The following is a 19,986-nucleotide window of genomic DNA, read 5'->3' as shown; positions in this document are numbered from 1 at the left end:
CACTTCGACCGGGAATCTCACGTCTATTTTCGATTCCCGGCTGCTGTTCATGTCGAAGAGCAGGCGCTCGACAAGGCGTGTGCGGTAGGCAGCCTTCACCGAATGCACGACGCCTTGATCGATCGGCTGAAGCACCGATGTGGCATTCGGGGGAAAGTACGCCAGCTCAACTGCTTCGAGCTGGGGTGGCTTCATGTGGCTCGAGCAGTTGTCCAAAAAAAGGAGCACTTTCCTTTTCTGCTTCGACATTTGCCGGTCGAACTGCAGCAGCCAGGCGTTGAATAAGTCCTTCGTCATCCAGGCCTTCGTGTTGGCAGTCCAGTCCACTGGCAAACTCTTTACGTGCCGCAAAGCACGGGGCTGTTTAGACTTTCCAATTAACAACAGCTTTACTTTTTCTGTACCACTCATGTTGCAGCAAAACAACACGGTCAAACGTTCTTTGGAGCGCTTACCACCGTGGCAGCGGCTGCCAGAAACCGTGTATGTTCTGCTGGGCTTCGCCTTGTAAAAGAGGCCACTTTCGTCCGCGTTGAATATGTCCTTGTCGTCGTACCGGGCAAGAAACGTTGGCAGCTCGTTTTCCTTCCATTCGGTGACGGCGTCAACGCTTACGCTGTTGCGTTCACCGCAGACTTGCATGTATGTTACGCCGTGCCTCGCCTTGAAGCGGTCCAACCATCCGTCGCTGAAAGTGACATCGTTGTGCCCGAGGATCACGGCTAATTGCTCTGCCCGCTTCCGCAACATTAGACCATTCACTGGAATGTCGCGCGCTCGGGCATCGCGCAGCCACATCAAAAGCGCGGACTCCACTTCTGGGTGTGTGGCTTCGCGGAGCCTGAACCGCTTAGGGTTAATTTCCCCCGACACTTGCTTGCTGGCGATTCCTTTGTTGTTTACAATCGAACTCACAGTCTGCTTGGAAAGTCCCATCGTTTTAGCTATATCCGCCTGTTTTTCACCACGCGCCACCGCGTTCACAATTTTCATTTTGTCGCTCAGGGAAATCTTCTTCCTTTTCTTGGAGTCCATTTTCGCTCACCTGTGACCTGCCAAGCTCACGAACACAACAAGAATCACAAAATGCCGTTGGGATGCTTGGCTTGGCTTGATCGCAGGCTTGATCAGACGCACCCAGACTGGCTTGGCTAGTGGCTGGGCTTGGCCGGAGGCTACCAATTTCGGCGTGTGGTCAAGTCGGTTGTCAGTCCGTGTTGACGCTGCAAAAGTCCGTTCTATACGAACAATTTTGCCGAAAATTGACGCTAAATTCGTCCACTGTAGCCGATAGTCTGTTGTAGCGCGGTCCGTTACAAACGAACTTTGTTGCATTGATAAAATAGGCGGACCAAACTTCAGTTTGAATATGGTCCATTATATCCGAAAGTCTGTTGTACGCGGGTCCGTTGTAACGAGCGCCGACTGTATTTGGACAGAAATGAGGGAATACAAATGCAAGGGAGCAACCAACTGACTGACGCACCCCAATTCCATTAAATGCTAGCGGAAATCTGACATAACAAACTGATTTTCAATATGTTTGTTACAGGAACCCTACGCTGTGCACCTCACGACAGGTTCACTGCTCAATGCCCCCAAATGAGGACATGCAAGTGCGAACTGAAGCGTGCCCTGGTTGGCACGGCCAGCTCACCCGACAGTCGGTGCAGGTGGCTGCGGCCGACAGGAGGCCAGTCACACCTGGAGCCCCGCAGAACCGGCAAATGCCAGCTGTCGGCACCGTGGTCGATTTTCCTGCAGGGAGATTCGAAACACCCATCTTCACCTTGCCACATTTGTTCCTCCCGCCATTCGCCTCCCTTCCGCAGTGTCATTCTCTCCGGAAAAAAAGGGGGAAGTGCACACTGTGTTACCAAACAGTGGGAAAGTGGTCGAGGGCCAGGTTTATCTCTTGATGCCACACTTACCCTCTCTGGCAGGCTTACTCGTATACATACAATCAAGCCCGCAACTGTGGAAGCCACTTCAGCAATATCCCTACTAGAGCCAAGTACACCAGGTTTTTCCTTACAATACGTCAGTCACTGTCTGCACAGTGACTACCCGAGTGTAAAGTTTTACTCTTTGGGCAAAGCTTGGAAGCTTTGGGCCCACATTCAGATGTGCATCAATCAATGCAAACAAGAAAAAAGAAAATTTGGACAAAGAAAATTTTCATTACGAAAAAAATTCGGACTTAGTCCAAAGTAGCCTGAACAGGTTTGCAGCAAAAGAAGGCAGCAGAGAAAATGTTTAAACTAGAGTCAATCTGTGTGTGGGTCTAAAGACCTCGTCCACCTCTGTGTGTGCCTGAAGAAACATACCTCGTGTGTTTTCCCGGAACTCAACCATGGCCTTCAGTGTTTTGGAGTCGGCCAGGGCCATCACCCAGAAAAGCTTGGTTCGGCCACACCCTTCGTGCAGGTCTACCTTGATGGCCTCCTCCTCTTCCTTGAATACCTGGAAAACAAATATGAAGCAGCGACGAAAAAAAAAAAAAAAAAATCCAAATATCATAGCACTATGGAGGGTTTGAAGAACACAGTTATTACCATCAGTAGTGTGTCTATATGTGCCACAATTAAAGGCCATCTTAAATTTTCTAAGCTGCTGACAATGTGATGTGACAAAGGACTCTGCACTTTAGCAAAGGCAATGACGCCAGCCCATGAGAAATGTTAATTAAAATGCTGCACTTGCATGTTTCAGCAGCAACGCTGAAATGAAGTGAGAGGGTCTGACTTTCGTGGTTTGAGACTCCAACCAATGTAGGTAGATGAGGAGTCATATAGCACGACTGCAATAGCTGTAAAAGGCAGACTGCAACAGCTGCATATGTACAGACAGACAGGATGGGGGGGAAGAGAAGTGCACTGACCTGGCGTTGATGAGATTTTGTTCGACGATGCAGATGCAGAAAGCGATCGCAGTCTGCACACACGTTCCCACAGACATTGCACAAGATGATGGCTGGCGTTTCCCCATCATCGTGGTTGTCGCACGTGGGCTGGGGAGGGAACAGAGCACAGGGACAAAAAATTGGCACGCGCCAAGCACATCCTTGCACACCACTGAAGCAGTTGTTCCGTCACAAAATTTAGTATGGCAAAAAAACAACAAATGCTGTAGAATTATGCTGTAAAGTGGGAATCCCCACCATTTTCCTATATACACTTTGCCATTTAATCAAGGCCCCATTCGTAAGCAATGAACAGCAATTGACGACTCAGTGGACTGCACGAACCACACCTGAGCAAATGTACGACATGACGGGCACTGCCAAAATAAATAAGAACAGTGCAGGGTTTCAAATGATGATTTGGATCTGTCAATAAGTGCGGGGGCTCAATGCTTTTCTTTTTGCATTACAGTCAAACCTCATTACTATAACTAAATTGATGGGGTGCCACGATTTTCTAATTATAACTAATATTTCTTTATAGCTGTAGCAGGCATTTATTGCAAAAATTATGCACTGTACTCACCCAAAACAAATAACGGGTGAAACTGCATCTCGCCGCATGGCGGTACACAACAAAATAACCGCATTCCGGAGATAAAAAGGAAAAGCCCCGCACCTACTTTATTGCAATTCTATATACACAACTCCCATTTTAAACAGACAGCTGCAATGGAGTCCATACTTGGGCATCAAAGCATCTTCCCGATGCAAATGATGGCTCACTCAGCCTCATGCTCGATGTGACAGCGTTTATCATAGCCGCCTTCTGGTCTAGAGTTATAGTCCCTCTCTCTCTTTTTCTTTCGCTTCCTGCACGGTGCATTCACGTTGTTAGAGTCATGCGTGCAGCACGATAAAAAATAAGACTGAAGCACTTCAAAAAAACATGCACCCAGCTTCAACGATGTGGCTCCCACTGCGCATGGCAGCAAGTGACAACAGTGAGGTTCGTTGTGCGCGCTGGCTGCGTGCCATGTGCCGCGAGATAAAGATATAAAAAGGTGGAACAGCTTTGTGGGCGCAGCGTACGCACGGCATGCCGTTCATCTTTGCACGCATTGCTGGAAAATGTATGGCGGAAGTTTTGAACTGCTAAATACAGTTGTCGCGTTGCGCACCGTCTCAAATTTGCGTTCGCACTTGCCATGAAATTGGCTAAAAATTTTATTTTGTAACGAAATTTGTTTATTATACCCTCTGACGGGCAAATTTTACCATGTTGAAATGAGGTTTTAAATACATGCGTTTCTATAGGGACTTCCAAGAGTAATTACGATTTGCTCGTTATATCCATAACTTGTTATAGCCCATCCCGTTATAACGAAGTTTAACTTATATTTCGAAATTGATATATTGAAAATAAATAAAAAATGAGCTCTGTCATGCACTCTTGAAGAAGGTGGCTTACCCTGGGGGGCGCCTGAAGGCCATCACCACGACCTTTGACCCACTGACCAGATGAGAGCTTGTCCACATGCTCCTGGTCAAGAACGCACAGGGATGCCAATGCCAGCCACAGCTGCAACATTGGACAACGAAGACAAAAAGGGTAAAGTAACGCTAATGCCAAGTGGAAACACAAGCTCCAATCTGCCACACACTGCCCACCACCTACCGTTGGAGTCTTGAGACACTCGGCCGGGCTCCTGTACTTCTCAGCCAGCTTGGTCAGGTTGAGGATGTTTTCAGCGATGGCTCCCTTGGTCACCCTGGCCCAGGCTTCGGTGAGCTTACCCTGCAGCAACGCATGACAGTACGTGAAACTCCCGCAGAACAAAGAACCACCAGCCAAGGCTTGACAAAGCTGCAAAAGGGGAAAGCTGGCCGCACACTGCATCGAAGGTGCCAGGCAGGCAGGCACAACACCTTTAACAAAAAACTTCCCCACCCCTTCCTAAAGAAAGTCGAGAGAAGCGCAAAAGCTAAAAGGGCGTCCAATCGATCGTCAAACCTTCGAAGGCCCAAATCGCAAACGAAGAACGAACCCAAGCGACGACTTATCTACGACTAAACGCATCTTATCCAACGACTAGATGCATCTCTAAATGTTCGCCGATACATGGTTCATGAGATAAAGGTACACTATAGTACTCCTTCTTCATAATTGATATTTGTACTGCCTTATGTAGAACCATTCCCTTTTTGAGATTTTCAGGTAACTGTTTTAACACAATGGCAGCCCGGTTTCATGCATGCACTGTGTGTCCAGAGATCTTATCAGAGCTATTTGGTCGACCAACCGGCCTTTAGGGAAATGCATCAGTTTTTTAACAGGATGCCATCAGCCCTTCTCGCTTTAAAAAGAAGTACGCAAGACACACAGGTTTCCTATGGTATGACGCCATGCTCAACATGTTGGCACAAATGATGCACACTATGCACTCTGCCCCTTGTCAAGCATGTTCATAGTGTGGCTCAGACGGCATGCTATGATTATATTTTAGAGCCTTTAAATGCCGTAGCGTTTCACCAACTTAACCCCTGTGTATTTTTGAACACATGCGGTCAGAAGCAATTCAATTTCGGGCTGCTTACTGCAGGTGCTATGATACAACATACTATCGGATGAAGTTTGTATATACAGTGTAGACGGCTTATAATGTATGTCACGAAAGGTGCAAAAATCCGCACTATAGGCAATACCGCACTATAAACAAAACATGTGCAAATCTAACCCCATCACAACCTACCTCTCAAGTCATTCTTCGTTTATTATCACTCAAACGCACGGCACTTAAAAACAGAGGCATGGTCTTTATTTCGTCTTTTTCTTCCCCCATCAGCCGCTGCTGCAGGGTGTTACAAACTGCAAGTGCGGTCTTACAAACTGCCAGCAGGGCTTTAATTTTCTTTTTGTTTGCGTTTTGACTGAGCATGGCTGCGTTTCTTAGCGTCTATGAAAGGATGCAGTGGGACGTGATAAAAACACAAGTGGGATTTCTGTCTACAGCCCACCTTGCATTCGCGGTGCGGCAGGCAGTTGCTTATCAGCACAGCATACAGGCAGTGGAAACCTTCCACATCGTGGCTCAACCCGCTATCTCCAGAGTTTGAAAAGGAAAAGGGTGGTTGCTTATCTGCACAAAGTTCTAATTGCAACAACTTGCTGCTGCTGGTAGGAGCGGGGGTGGGGAGCTCGCTACCTTTAGAGGTGTGCCGAGAGCAAGGGCAGTTGTGGTTATCAAGTGACTAAATGAACACGCGAATTAAAGGGTGCCTATTTTTAAAATTTTTTGTGTCTAAGTTTGAGAAGAGAAGGGAGCACGGACTGTGTCGGCACGTTGAATCCATCTTTTTTTTTTGCGACCTTTAAAACGTTTTAGATGCCCCAGCTACGCCTGTCGATAAGTGGACCCGCATAAAACCGCATTATGTATAAACGGTAGTGTGCTTCGGGCAACCACATTAGAAGCGGAACGCTTACGCATCGAGTTCTATGGGAGGCAAAAAACCGCATTATATCCAATACAGCGCTATAAGCCGTTACATTATAAATGGTCTACACTGTATAGCTGTATCCTGTAAATCTGCAGATGAGATTTCACATAAGGTACTAATAATGTAGATGATTGTGCAACCTCAGTGTGTCTCCTGTTAGTGTGGAACCTTCCCCTCCAGGCCTGTGAATGTTACTATCTTTTGATCTACTTATTGCAAAGGGAATAGAATAAAAGAAGTGTACAGGCAGCTTGCTTGTTTCAAATTGGAGGTAAATGTGCCAAAGCTGCACCTGGGTAATGAGGCAAGTCATTGTATTGTGGAGGGCTGTGACTTAATTTACACTACCAGGGAACCTTTAGCTCGCCCACAATTTCACACAGCTGGATGTTTTTGTACATTGCTTCACTATATACACAGCCCCTGCAGGAAGTTGTGCTACCTGTTTGCCCAGTAGCTGTTAGGGTGTAATACTTGGATGTTGGAAAATGAGTGCCATGGATTGAGAAACAAACAGACATAGAAGACATCCTAACCCTAGTCAAAATGACTTCCATTAGGCTAACCATGTAGCATGAATGACCGACAACTGGTGAACCCCCCCCTGATCACTTATCAAAATGGCTACAGACGAGTGAAGAGCAATGTTGAGACAGACAAAGAACTGTGTAGAGACAAGCCAAGAAAATTCGGCAGCAAAGAGAGTGGCTTCAGATTACGGAAAAGACTAGGGGGAGAACTCTCCGGCCTGCAGAGGACTTCATCAGGACGGTGACGATGTTCAGCCTCCACCCAACCCAGTCTTGTTACAGCTTCCACGCCAGAGCCGCAGCGCTCACCGCAGCCATGTCCCTGAGCAGCAGCACGATGCCCTGTGCGAGCTTGCGAGCGATGGTGCCGCGCAGCCACCAGCGGGGCCCCAGGTGGTCCCGCGGGTGGATGGCGGTGGCCAGGGTGGCCGCCTGCGAGCGGCCCCCCTTGGCCCGCGCCTGCAGTGTCAGGGCCTTGGCCACGCACGCCAGCAGCACATCCAGCAGGCCCACCCGGTGGATGTCTAGGGCTGGGGCCTCGCCCGAGTCGCCCTCACTGCCGCTGCTGGGAGGCAGGCCGTAGTCGCTGGGTGGCAGCCCTGGCACGCCCAGCACCGAGGCCAGCATGGGCGGCGGCACCTCAGGCAGCACCCGCCGTAGGAGGCTCGTCACCTGCCACCGCAACAGAGGCCAAAGCGCAGAAAATGCTGGTCAGATAATCAGGGCCCGCTTGCTCCAAGCCCAATTCGCAGTCTAATCTTACTGGCAAACTTATTTGGGGTCTAATCCTTTCTCGGCTATAAGACACTTTTCGGAACTTATAAGACAGCACATGGGAATCTAAATAAGAATACGATAAGACCGTAAATAAGCCTGCTCCACAGACTTGTGCTGACGTGGTCGGTTATTTCATCATAAAGGTCGACCTCCATGCAGCGAAAAATCAGTGAAGAAGCTGTAGAAGTGGTGAACGGTGCCTGGCAGTGGCCGCCCAACTGTTGGCTTCAAGCAAATGCAGTTCAGCGGAGACCTACACCGCTGCAAAAGGCCGTCAGGAGAGAGGGAGCAAAGGGTCGGAAAACACCGCTGCCGTAAGCCGGAAAGCCTACCTGCTTTGATGTTGCAGCGACGGCTGCAGCCAATCACAGCTTTCAACTTTCATGTGCGCTATGGGCGTGAGCTTGTTTTCCCCGTAACGCGGCTTTCTTTCTCCCTCACGTCAAACAAAGCTGGACAGGAATGATCGTCTTCTGCAGCCCGATTTGTCCAGAGCAGACATCGGGCGGCCGAGCGCGCGGTGTGAATGTGGGATCACCTGCTATGTCGGCTGTTGGTGCAGTGGTTACGAAAGGGCAGCACGGAAACGACAGAGCAAATGTTTTTCATAAAATCAAGTTCAATAACTCAGAGGCAACACTCAGGCATTGGTAATAGAACTGCAGTGTGACAACAAAATTATACACAACAGCGAAATATTAATACCCTGCAATACCTCTGCCTGTGAGCATTAAATAAAATCGTGTTTTCAAAGAGAAACTGCACAGACTTTCCGTCTTTCCTTCAGTCCCTTTGAAAGTGGCAGTTATGGTGCTTGACTGTTTGGGATTGTGCTTTGATTGCGCATTCTGCTTGAGCAATTGGGATGTTTTGCTCGTAAAAGCATGCATGATATCAACATTCGGCTATATTCTACAGCGCGACTGCTTACAGCTGCAGCCCTTGCTAAGCCGCTGCCGACAGCAGGAGTTACACGCTGTTCCGTGCTTGGTGCACGTTGTGTTTGTAGTCGATGGCTCGATCGTATGCATTGCGTAATAGAGGGTTATGTATTGCAATCGTGTCGGCATTCCCGGTAGCGTGAGCCGCCGGAGTGCTTGTTGCATCCGAGTCCATGATAATGAACACCAAGCCACTTCCCAACCGCCTAATTCACAGTGAGGCGAAAAGCGCGACTCTGGTTGCGACAAAAGTGGACGGCCCTTTGACAGCATTACGTTATTCTAGCCTCCTTAAGTGTAACTGCATGTGCACTGTAGGTCTTTTTTGCTCCAGGATGCGAGTTTCTCAGGCACACGCCACGTAGCAGACGATCTTTGTTTAAGACTGATGCTCTTCGATTTACTGTCTTGGACACACTGCGGATTCCCCGAGAAGCAGCCCGACATTCGATTTTCCCATGTATCCCCATGACTTCAGAGAATCCTCGGACTAGTCGCAGACTATCCGTGGCAAGTAGGAGACTGTAAATTGAAGAGCCCCACTTACAACAGCGTTTTGGGCGAACTAGGCCCGGTGGCCAGGCCGTGTGAGGTGGCCTACCAAAGATGGTGGGTCTTTGCAATGGATTCGTGACATGGGCCAAATATGCAGCCTGATAGGCCACATTTATTGAATTGTACTGATAATGGTTCAAAACAAACCCTTGCCCTTGGCCGGTGACGCCAACAAGCGGTTTTGCGGCTTATTTCTTGCTTTTCCGTAGAAGCACTTCCCATGCGCATCTAGGTACACGCAGTCCCTACAGTCTTCAATAAAGCTGCTCTCGAGCTTAGCCTTTCTGCTTTTGGGAAAACACACTAGGCTTAATCTAGTCTTATTGATAGAGTTATTTAAGTGCGTCAATGAGACTAGACTGCGAATAAGACTGCCAATAAGGATGTTTGTTTGAGCAAGCGGGGCCCAGGCTTGTTGAAACTAGCATATGGAGTTGCATGGGCTTAATGTCAATGCTCATTAGTAGGTTGCAGCTGGCAGAGTGAGCTTCACCTAGACCCCAAAAATACAGCTCACTTAAATGTCAAACAGTGCCAATCCTTGTCTTCCAAGTTATTAATGACACCTTAGCCAGAACCTTCTGTGACCCCTTCGTACTTGCCTGTCCACATTAACAAAATAGTTGAAATACATGTCTCCTCAACCTACGACGCCCCTCCCAACAGTGGGTGGTAGGTGACTAAATCATGTGGCACTGCCCAGTGTTGAGGGGGAAGTTGTGATTCCTCGTGTCTACAAGAGAGGTGCAATGAGATTAGGTAGGATGGCCATCACTGCCTCTTATGCTATGCCCATCGAAGCATTGCAATTTTGCAATCAAATTATGATCAAGGCCTCAGTTGAACATTGATAAATGCAAAATTTTATTTTACTTGCTTCTCTCTCTCTCTCTCATTACTGTCCTGCCTTTAGAACAAGAGAGGTTGCAATAAATGATTAAACTGTACCTAAATGAACAGCCTGGCAATCTACATAAATCCCCTGTAGTGCAGCAAGCCCAAGGCCTAGCTAGCCATGGGGAGTGCCAATGCATTCACAGTGGGAACAGGGCCCTCCCTTGTTCAGCGACAGCAGCCTATTCGAAGCAACCATGTCACGGCCCAACCCATTTTCCTCGAACCCCCCCGGCGTGAAGCTCTCCGCTCGGGCAGCAAACCACTAGCGGGCCCCACGTGCCTGTCGCTGGACGCGTGCGGAGCCCGTGTGGAGCAGGCTGAAGATGTCCCGGAGCAGGCCGGCCTGCTGGGACAGGTGGGCGCGCCCCACGGCCGACCCGCTCAGGGCCAGCACCATGGAGAGCATCTCGAAGCAGTACGTGTCTCCGCCACCGACTGCGGGCCCTGCCGGGTGGCCGCTCCCACCGGCCATGGCCGAGGCCGTCCTCTGCGGGGGGCTGGGCTGCGGGCTGCACAGCAGGGCCTCCCACTCCTCCCGCACCCGCCACGCCTCCTTGCGCAGGGCCGCCACGATGTGCGAGCACACCTGCACACATACATCAACGGGTGTCCACACTCGGTCCTTTCTAGAAAACGGAGGTGGGTGCAGATGTGGGTGGAAGAGGACGATGGAGAATGATGGCAGCCAGGGGACATGTTTCATGTGTAATCAAATGTAAACACACTTTTTTTCTTCGAACAAAGGCTTTGCGGTCGCGACAAAACAGGTCCACACTTGTACATATATCCATGGGGCCATTGGCTCGCCCTTTACTCTACTGGTATGTTTAATTAAGGGGGCACACTGGTCTTGGAGCTATTTTTTTTATTTACTCACCAATTTTAATGAAACTGCACTGCATTATAGAGTTTTTTGTGCCGATTTCAAATATGCCATTAGATTTTTTGTAAGTAAATTATATTTTGAGTTAATTAATGATTACTTGCCATTATTTTGGGTCACATTTACAATATAACCGTTCCATACAGAATGGCAATTACCACATGGCTAGGCAGACAAATGACTAAAGAATACAATGTAGGAAGAACTTTTTGATTCAGCTATTTTTGGTCGTTTTACAAGACAGTGAACTTCGCTTCTCCCGCACTCTGCCAGAAATGGCTCGCAGGTGGTGCCAATTGAACACAATAATAATTTTACAAACCTCCATTTGAAAAATTTGTTTCCAACATTTTATTCTCCACACATTTCGGTATCAGCAGCAAAAAGAATTACAGTTGTACCTGCTCTGGGTGCCGAGATATCTGAGGGCGAAATTCTAGCTTTGCATTGCAAGAAAAGTGCTGTTTCACCATCGAATTCTGTGCAAACTGAGCTGTAGAGGGCACTTTAAAATGTGTGGGGATTGCAGAGCTCTGCCATCTTTCCTACCTCTCTCGGCTCGCCGCGGAGGCGAGAGGGGTGGTACCTCTCTCTTCGCGACCGTGCGCTTCCCCCCCTTTGGGAGGACGCCCGTGAGAGCGGGGGGGCGCTGCCGAACCCCTCACGTGACAGGTTTTGCCCGGAAGTTCCAGCAGCCTGGTCCAGGCAGGCGACGGAGGGAGAGTCTCGTTGGATACGAACCATCATCGCGAGCGGCCGTAAGTACGACTTGCTCCTTTTGGCCTTCCTTTGTCCGCCCTCACGCCTGTTCATCCTGTCCTGGCTAAGGTAGTCTTGGCGGTGTAGAGCGACGCGCCCGACGTCCCCTTATTGCAGTGTAATAAACGTCGGAGTGGGCGAATTCTGTGTCCTGTGTTCCTTGCTGTTCGCTGCCGCTACGCCAAGTTGGCGATCCGTGGCGGTGTTCAGTGGAGCTAGCCTTGCGGCCGAATCTCGAGGATCGAGCTAGGCCGCCGTAAGAACCCTGGTCCCCGCAAATGCTATTATAATATAACAACAACAAAATATGGTGCCTTTTGATGAGGAAATTTACAGACTGATAGAAAAATGGCCCCGAAAATGCCATTTTTCAGAAAACGCTTTTTTTGACCGTTTTTCGGCCCCAAAGACCCAACTGCCCCCTTAAGCACGAGAAATGCAATGCTGTGCAGAGGCATCAAAGAGGCGATGCACTGCCAATTAGTGTACCCTTGAACCGTACCCCTGAACTAACCATGGACATTCCAAATTCCTTGGACCCACACGATGAGCCTAGCTGCCGAGCAGTAAAGTGCTCCCACCCGCTCGTGCCCAACGGGATGCTTCTCATGATCCCTGCACCATTGCACTAGGTGTGCAAGGATGCATCAACACCAGTACGTCTGATTTTAGCAGCAAGCTAAGCATACTGTCAACAGGCTTGCAGGCTGCTAAGAAGTGTCCTGAAGCATGCCTTGCTCTTACTCGCATGCTCGAGCCTTGAATTCTACTGGCCCCTCAGCAGTACCTTTCTCCTTAATGTTTCCAAATTGTGACTTCCTCACGAAAGTGAAACATTTATCAGAGCAGCGAAAATAACCCCACATAATTTCCAAAGGGGGCCCTGAAGGAAAGCCAAGCGCTGCAGCAGCCAGCCTCTCACCTGCTTCTGCAAGTGGGTGAGCTTGCTCCGGCTGAACAGAATGCCAACCATGTGCTCCTTCAGATCGTTGCTGGTCTCGGGTCGGTCAGGACTTGTGGCCTCATCACCCACTGGCCTGGCCGGCACGTCTTCCTCGGGGCTCTCTGCTTCGCCACCGAGAAGCTTGCCGAAAACCTGCACATGGCATGGCGCATACTGAGAGCTGAAGAAGGGAATGAAAGTATCAGAACAATGCTTAACACGTTTGCAAAATGACACCATTTTTTGGGCAACAGAAGGCTGGAGCAATGTTGCTGGCCAAGTTCAGAAATGCACACGTACACTCTCTTCCTCTCCTGCACATACTCACCCACACTGCTGCCATTTCATTCTCTTTGTGACTGGTCCACACTACGTTGTACTCCACACCCATTATCCACCTCATCACACCCATCATTCACTTCAAAACAAGGTAAGCTGCCTACTTATCCTCGCTTTTCTTTTTGAACGATTATGCATTACCCTTCTCATACTTTTCGAATGGGCAGCCAATCGTGGTACACATCCGATATGAAACAGAGGGTACGTCCCACTTGAAAGGCGCAACTTTACAAGCTCTACTGGTTTGCACAGCAGCATGCTGGGGACTTGCATCAATCTTTACAGTCACTCTTCAGAAACTTTCTAAAGGAAAGAACGTTGCATAAGGGTTAGCGCCTGTGCCCAACATGAGCCAAGCTGACAAACGGTGCAGCAGCTCAACCTCTGCCATAACGTCCCATCGTGTCACCCACCTGTGAGGTGAGCAGGCGGAAGACGCGCAGGGTCTCGGCCTCGCAGTTCCGCTGCTGGATGCAGGCGGAGCGGCAGTCGCCCTGGGAGGAGGAGGGCAGCCCCTCGTGCCCCTTGTCCCCCGCAGCGGCCGAGCCCTGGTGGCCCAGCACCTTGACCTGGCGCAAGCGCAGCGTGTTGTCGGGGCCCCGCAGCTCCAGCCGCCACACGCACCCACCGGCACACGACGCCGGGATCGAGTCCGGCAGGACACAGCTCAGCCAGCCCGCAAAGCGACCCTCCACCTCCACCTGGGAGCCACAAAACGGGACACCATGCCGCTCACTTCGGGGACAACATACCTCCGCAGCTGCCATCATACACCAAATGACCTACAATGTACGAGCTCATTTTCTGTTCAACTCGCAAATGCATTCTCAGGCTGGGTACTGACGACAATGACTGCCGAGCATCTAAATAGAAGACTGCACTCAGAAACACTTTCGAGTGGGATTTTCTCCTTCTTTGCTTCGATAGCTGCCCCACTCCAAGCATGACAGCAGGCCTGTCCTCGCAATCAGTTTTTGATGTTCCCACGAGCAAGGGAACTATCCAGAAGCAGAAAAATATGCACAGAAAGCCGGTGAGCTGAAGTTGACAGTTTGGAGACGGCCCTCCAATGAGCATTCTCACCTGCTTCAGCTTCTGCAGCTCCTCCATGTTGGGCCCAAACTTGAAGGTGATGCTGTTCACCTTGTTCTGTAAAGCACCGGGCAAAACAGTAATCAGAGATGCAATGAACCTGTTCTGGCCTAGGACCAAAGCAACGAGGGCTCACCGCAAGGTCCCGGCAGTTGTCCACGTGCACACACACGATGGTCGGTCGTGTGTGGGGCGCACAGACGAGTGTCAGCAGTTTGGTCTTGTTGCGGTCCTCATCCCCAGACTCCCAGAAGGTCTCTGTCGAGCTGTCGCACAGGCTGTTGGCCATGGCCTGCCGACTTGAGGCCCGCAGCTCCACTGAGGGAGTCAGGTCACGCAAGACTTCGATTCTTGTTGATGACTGAGACTGTGCAGAAGGGAGGTGGAGGAAGGCTTTGCATGAGGGCTGCTTTGTGGAAAGACAGCCTAAATGCGCAGCTCCAAATTGAATTCTAGTGCACAGCACCATCCATTCCTGTTGTCATTACAAGCCATCACCACTGATGAGGCAGCAATGAGAGGATCAAGTGCAAGCAGATCAAGCATGCAAGCAGAATGGTAACCTCCAGCTCCGACTTCTTTTTGTCCTTCCAACACACCAACCGTGACGCAGTTTATTTTTCAAGTGAAAGCATTTATTGCCCAATTAGCGAAAAAGATAGCAACGGCGTCATCCAGCATCTGTAGCAGGCTCCTAAGACCCAACAGTTGTGACACGCTCCATAGCGTGTGCCTTAAAAACTAAAACAAAAATAATTGGAGTGTAGTGGCGTGCATGCTGACATGCGGAAAAGCAGAGTGCCTTTGGTTAAAGGGGCCATGCAGACAAAACACAAGTTTGGTTCATTTGAAAGATTGCCTTGTTACTTCATTAACATAAACTTCATTCAAGTAAGTTATATAATTAGAAAAAAAGGGAATAGCCATGCGACCCACTAGCTTTGACTGCGACCCACTAGCTCATTTCCTGCAGCAGAACCTATGATGTCATATGCCCGGCTGTGCGATTGGCTGAGGCCAGCGAAAGCAAACACAAATTAGCCAGGGCTTATAAACTTGCAGAACGAGCTATTTGCGCTTAAATGTAGGGCACATTCTTTTTATAGCAGTAAGCATTGTGGGGTGAACAATTTAAGTTGCAAACAAACACGTAAACACCGAAGCTGTTAGTGCGGCACTTTGCCGGCTGACACTGCCAAACACAGCCGTCAGACGCGTTGGACTTGTCCGACACTGACCAACTGATATAGGCGGCACGGTCACTTACATGACCAGGTTTGTTGAGTCGTGGCTTATATTTTAGAAAACAATTAGTATGAACCCTAATAAAAATACGGCAGGTATAGAAATCAGGCCAGAAGCAAAGTGCGAACACTTGGCACTTCAGTGGTTTTGCAGCGCCACCTACGAAATTGTGTGATAAACAAGATAACCAAACGGCTGTCTGTGGGATGGGAGCAGCCCTGGTCAGCAGGCTACCTTTCATTTTAAGGCCCTGCTCTGAGTACATCATTGTTGACGTCCCGAAAGCAAGTGATTTAGCGGACGAATTGATATTTTGGCTTAAAATGTTTAATTTCTCACTGAATAAAGCATCGTTTGCTGCTGGACAAGCATGTGCTGAGGGTGCTATAAAACAGTAGATTTCTCGAATAGAAAAAAACTTTTATTTCGTCTGCATGGCCTTTTTAAGCAGGTACGATTTCACCATGCAACATGCCAAGCTTCACACTCCCCCGTCCCCAACGACCTAGATGTGGCGCAGAGCACCCTGCAGGGTTTCATTTGATGCTCACTGGTGTCAGACAAGTGGAGTTGGGAGATGCACAAGGATGTGCAGTGGTGGCGGAATGGATGAGGCCAAGAATCTGAGGGGACGGGAGGGGAAAATGAGGAAAAAAGGCATAAAGGGGGAAGGAAAAAAGGAGAGTGGAAGCATTGGAGGAAAGGGAAGGATGTGGGGGGGGGAAAGGTGGAGGAGGAACAGGACCAGCAGAAAGGAAGGGGAAGAGAATGGATGGGAGGGATGTGCAAGGAGGGAGAGGGGAAGACCACTTAAGGGGGGACGTGGGGATCGGAGTGAACTTTTTTGTTTTTTGGCGTAGAGTGATGAAATTCGGCAAGCACATTGGAAAGCACTCCAAATGGTGAAATTTAAAATTCCATGATGATACCTTCAGTAGTTCTTGTGTTACAGAGGTTTACATGTTGCCCGCTCGTGAAAAGCCTAGCAAGGTATTGACACATGCTAGGAAGTTCTGAATACTTCTCAATTATAGTCAAAAGAACACTACAGGGCAAGACAGTCTTCAAATTTTTTTTACACCCTTCATTTTTTGTACAGAAAAGAATAATTTCATTTGTAACCTATAGGACATAATTGACCTAGCCATAAATTCCACATTAAAAAATAACGAGGCCCTAAAATGAAAATCCAAGACTGTCTCGCCCTGCAGAACTCTTCAAGGATCGAAATAAAACAGACAGGGTCAAAATCTGCCCAGTGATTGCCATGCTATCCTTTTCACGAGCAACGAAGAACTCGTAAAATGCACTTTTGAGAAAACGGCTCTTAAAGTTTACGATGATGTCACAATTTTCAAACTGCACCAGCAGCATAGTCCTTGCTGTCGTTGCTTGGGGACAACCTTGCATACCTTTGCCCTTTGATTTGGTGCATCTGGGATGCCTTCCTGGCTCATTGGAGGTTTCTATGTGTAGGCCTTTAGATGGCAGAAGCACCAGTTTTACGCAGAGTGTACCAAAAAGTTTACTATGGGCTACTAGGGTACCTATATTTTACTTCATGTATGCCTAATGCATAGCTGTCTCCAAAATGAAGAGTAAGGCATGGGCTTTTTTTTATTAATGTGCCAGCAGACTTTCAGCTTATTTCTGGGTGTCATAACCTTGATGAAGCTACAGCTTAGTACATGAGGCTGTTCAGTGTCAAAAATTATATCAGGGCATCACACGCATAAGATGAGCTATTTGAAGACAGAATATACATTTGTTTTACATAATTACAACATTAATATTATAAGAATACCATGCTCTTCTTCAGGCGAAAAAAGCATTGCAAAATGGACATTATAATTGCAAACATTGCAAAAATAGAAAAAATAGTGACATTAAAATTTTTTTAAACGCTGTAACATTACGGCATCTTCTCTAATTAATTTAATACTGAAAATATAATTTTGTGATCCCAGACTTCGTTGTACGAACTAGTTTAGAGCCACGGAAAAAGTTTCTCAAATAAGCTGAGTAACGTGGTTCATTGCACCCCCCCCCCCCTTCCCTACAATCCCCGACGCGCACGTTCACCACGATCGTAATTTAGGTAACCTTACTATGTTTAGCAACTTTACTTTTGCCATTAAATTACACTTTGCGTACATCAATTATTACTACTCGCGCGCAATAGCAACCGATCCCGCTATCGGCCGCTGCCCGAACACGTCGCGCCAATGCAGCGCGCGCCGCAACTTCTGGCGAGCCGGTCATTCCATTCCTGAAGCTCGCGAGCTCGCTGTGAAACACAGCAATAACTAAGCGTTTTATAACACGGCAATGCGTCCAACAGTTCACTTCACGAACACCAATTGTACACGGACGCACCGAGTTTCCCACTCAAGGACGCACCACGGCGATGTCGCGGGCACGTTTTCGATGCGTCTTTCGAGCCGCGCACTTCCCTATCTGGCGCACGATCTCAAGCATTATCGCCGCGATAACGATAGCGTCACTGTACGGAATCGCAAAGCATGAAACCACTGAATGGGAACCGAGCCGACCGCGAAACCAAGGAAAACATTAGCGACACGGAGTGCGTGCGAACTGCGCGTCAGCCGAATCGCCCGGCGGCCATCTTGTTGTTGCCATGGCGGCACCCAATCCGGAGAGCCGTCTTAGCTAACGCGGCCGGAGAGCCAATCGCGTGTTAGATTCTATCGGTTGCTTCGTTTCACCGTCTCTCATTTTCCGCCGTTTGTGCGTTTGTGAGTGAGCGACAATGAAAGCAGCGACAGGAAATCGGAAGTTGAAGACTCTGCCGATCTAACGCGACCAAGATGGCGGCGCCCGGTGCCGTCGTTCCGGAGATACAGCGCTGCGAAAATTGCCGTTTTTTTCGTCATTTTGCGGAAATAATTTGTCACCTCAGCTGACGTAAACATTTTTCTTTGGCACTTCGCGATCGTTTTCGACGGGGAAACTTTGTAGACGCATAGAATATAAAACGTGCAATCCGAAAATGTGACTTCCGAAAAAACGATTTTTTCGTCACTTTTCGCCATCTGATCCCCGCGTCCCCCCTTAAACCAAGTGTGTCAAACGTGTTCCCTCACGTGACGAGGCGACTCGTGCTGCTGCGTGTCTGAGGAGGTGGAGGAGGTGCCGGCCGTCGGCAGCACCTCGGCGGGGCCTGCGGCCTCTTCCTCCGAGTGCGAGAGGATGCGGGAGATGTTGGAGAAGACGTGGCTGCGGTGCAGGAAGGCGTGGTCGGAGGGCATGAAGCGCAGCCGCCAGCACTGCATGGCCATCTGCTGCAGGGCGGCCCCAACGGGCAGGAAGACCATCAGGTCCGAGACGGTCTGCAGCAGCACGTGGAAGGCCGACCGCAGGGGCCCCAGGCACGCCTCGCCCGCCAGCGACATGTCCGACAGCGGGTGCTCGCAGGGGGCCTCCTTGTCCTGCTGTGGAGCGGGGGGGGAAAGAGGGGCCAGAGGGCGCTCCTTCATTCGTGCCAGCCACTTTCCCTTGTCAATTCGCCTCCGCCTGCTTCCCAACCGTCGGCAGCCCCACATTACTTGCATCCCCCACCAACTAACTGCCTATTGCTCCCATTATGTGTGCAGCCCAACTCCACATTCTTGTGATGTCCACAGAGGAGAGCTGTTGCCGCACTTCAGTGACTAAGATACAGCACACAAAATCCAAAGGAAGTGGCTTCCAAATGAGAACCCTCAACCCCACTCTCTGCTTGCAGCAGGCCGAATTGACAATCTAGCCTAACGATGCTCTCCTGTTTTCTAGCGAAAAGACGCTAAGGTGTCGCAGCTATGCAGCGCTGGGAACAGAGACTGGGAGACCACAGTAGAGAGGCGGCATACCTGTTCGGCAGGCTCTCTCTTGTGACCAGCGTTCTCCTTGTCTTCAATGTGCTCGTCCAGCCTGTCTGGGCCAGGAGGAGACAGGGCGGCCACCAGGCACCAGAGCAGGTCGTGCAGGCAGCTGGGCTGGGTCACATTGCGCAGGAGCCAGTTGAAGGCCTGGGGGGCAGGAAGAGGAAGAAGACGTTCAGTCACCCAGCCAGCCTCTTGTGTATCGTGCCATGTTTTCTGGGACTACCAGTAGTATGGCAACTGGCTCGGCTTCTTGAATAGTCCGTCCACTTATGAAGCTCGAAAATAAGCTCTGCCAGACAAGAAGAAGAAACAAAAAATACACCGAGCAATGCTGCTCTGAAACAAATCAATCGGGATTCGAGTATCTACAAGAAGTGAAATATCTTCAATGGCAAACAGGTATGCCACATAAACAGCAAGTCACTTTAAATGGGTGAATACTCGTGGGTTCCAAAACAGCTAGGACGCAGCAGGAGTGAAGGAGGCCTATTTTTGACAAGTCCCCCGGAAGGAAGCAAGCCTACCCGAAGGGACGTACCTGCATTGAGTAAATGCGGCAAGTTGCCTTCCTGAGTGACTGCTGGATGGCAAGCCTCATGCTCTCCAGGTCATGGCGCTGCAGGACAAACTGCATCACCGGCCGTTGAACAGTCAGGTCAGGGGCGCAGGCCTCAGGCTCCACCGAGACCAACTTCGTGAGGGCAGCTGATGGTTGGCACAGGATGGACGACATGCCTG

The 19,986-nt window shown here is 49.5% G+C and overlaps 1 protein-coding gene across 1 annotated transcript in view; it reads right to left on the bottom strand.

Annotated features, from left to right (window-relative positions):
• Hiw (MYC binding protein highwire) overlaps positions 1–19,986 on the bottom strand; it is a 145,993-nt gene that overhangs the window by 14,912 nt on the left and 111,095 nt on the right. The window contains 14 exon segments of the mRNA XM_077702493.1: positions 1,658–1,758; positions 2,328–2,463; positions 2,882–3,010; positions 4,374–4,484; positions 4,581–4,700; positions 7,243–7,605; positions 10,384–10,689; positions 12,668–12,841; positions 13,441–13,728; positions 14,111–14,176; positions 14,256–14,486; positions 18,469–18,816; positions 19,234–19,392; positions 19,787–19,983. Of these exon segments, the coding sequence (XP_077558619.1) occupies positions 1,658–1,758; positions 2,328–2,463; positions 2,882–3,010; positions 4,374–4,484; positions 4,581–4,700; positions 7,243–7,605; positions 10,384–10,689; positions 12,668–12,841; positions 13,441–13,728; positions 14,111–14,176; positions 14,256–14,486; positions 18,469–18,816; positions 19,234–19,392; positions 19,787–19,983 (2,729 nt within the window).

This window comes from Haemaphysalis longicornis, unplaced genomic scaffold (genome assembly GCF_048455015.1).
Source record: "Haemaphysalis longicornis isolate Haplotype H1 unplaced genomic scaffold, Haemaphysalis longicornis Haplotype H1 scaffold_3, whole genome shotgun sequence".
Taxonomy (NCBI): domain Eukaryota; kingdom Metazoa; phylum Arthropoda; class Arachnida; order Ixodida; family Ixodidae; genus Haemaphysalis; species Haemaphysalis longicornis.
The sequence above is the reverse complement of the archived record's forward strand: the minus strand, read 5'-3'. Positions and strand labels throughout refer to the sequence as shown.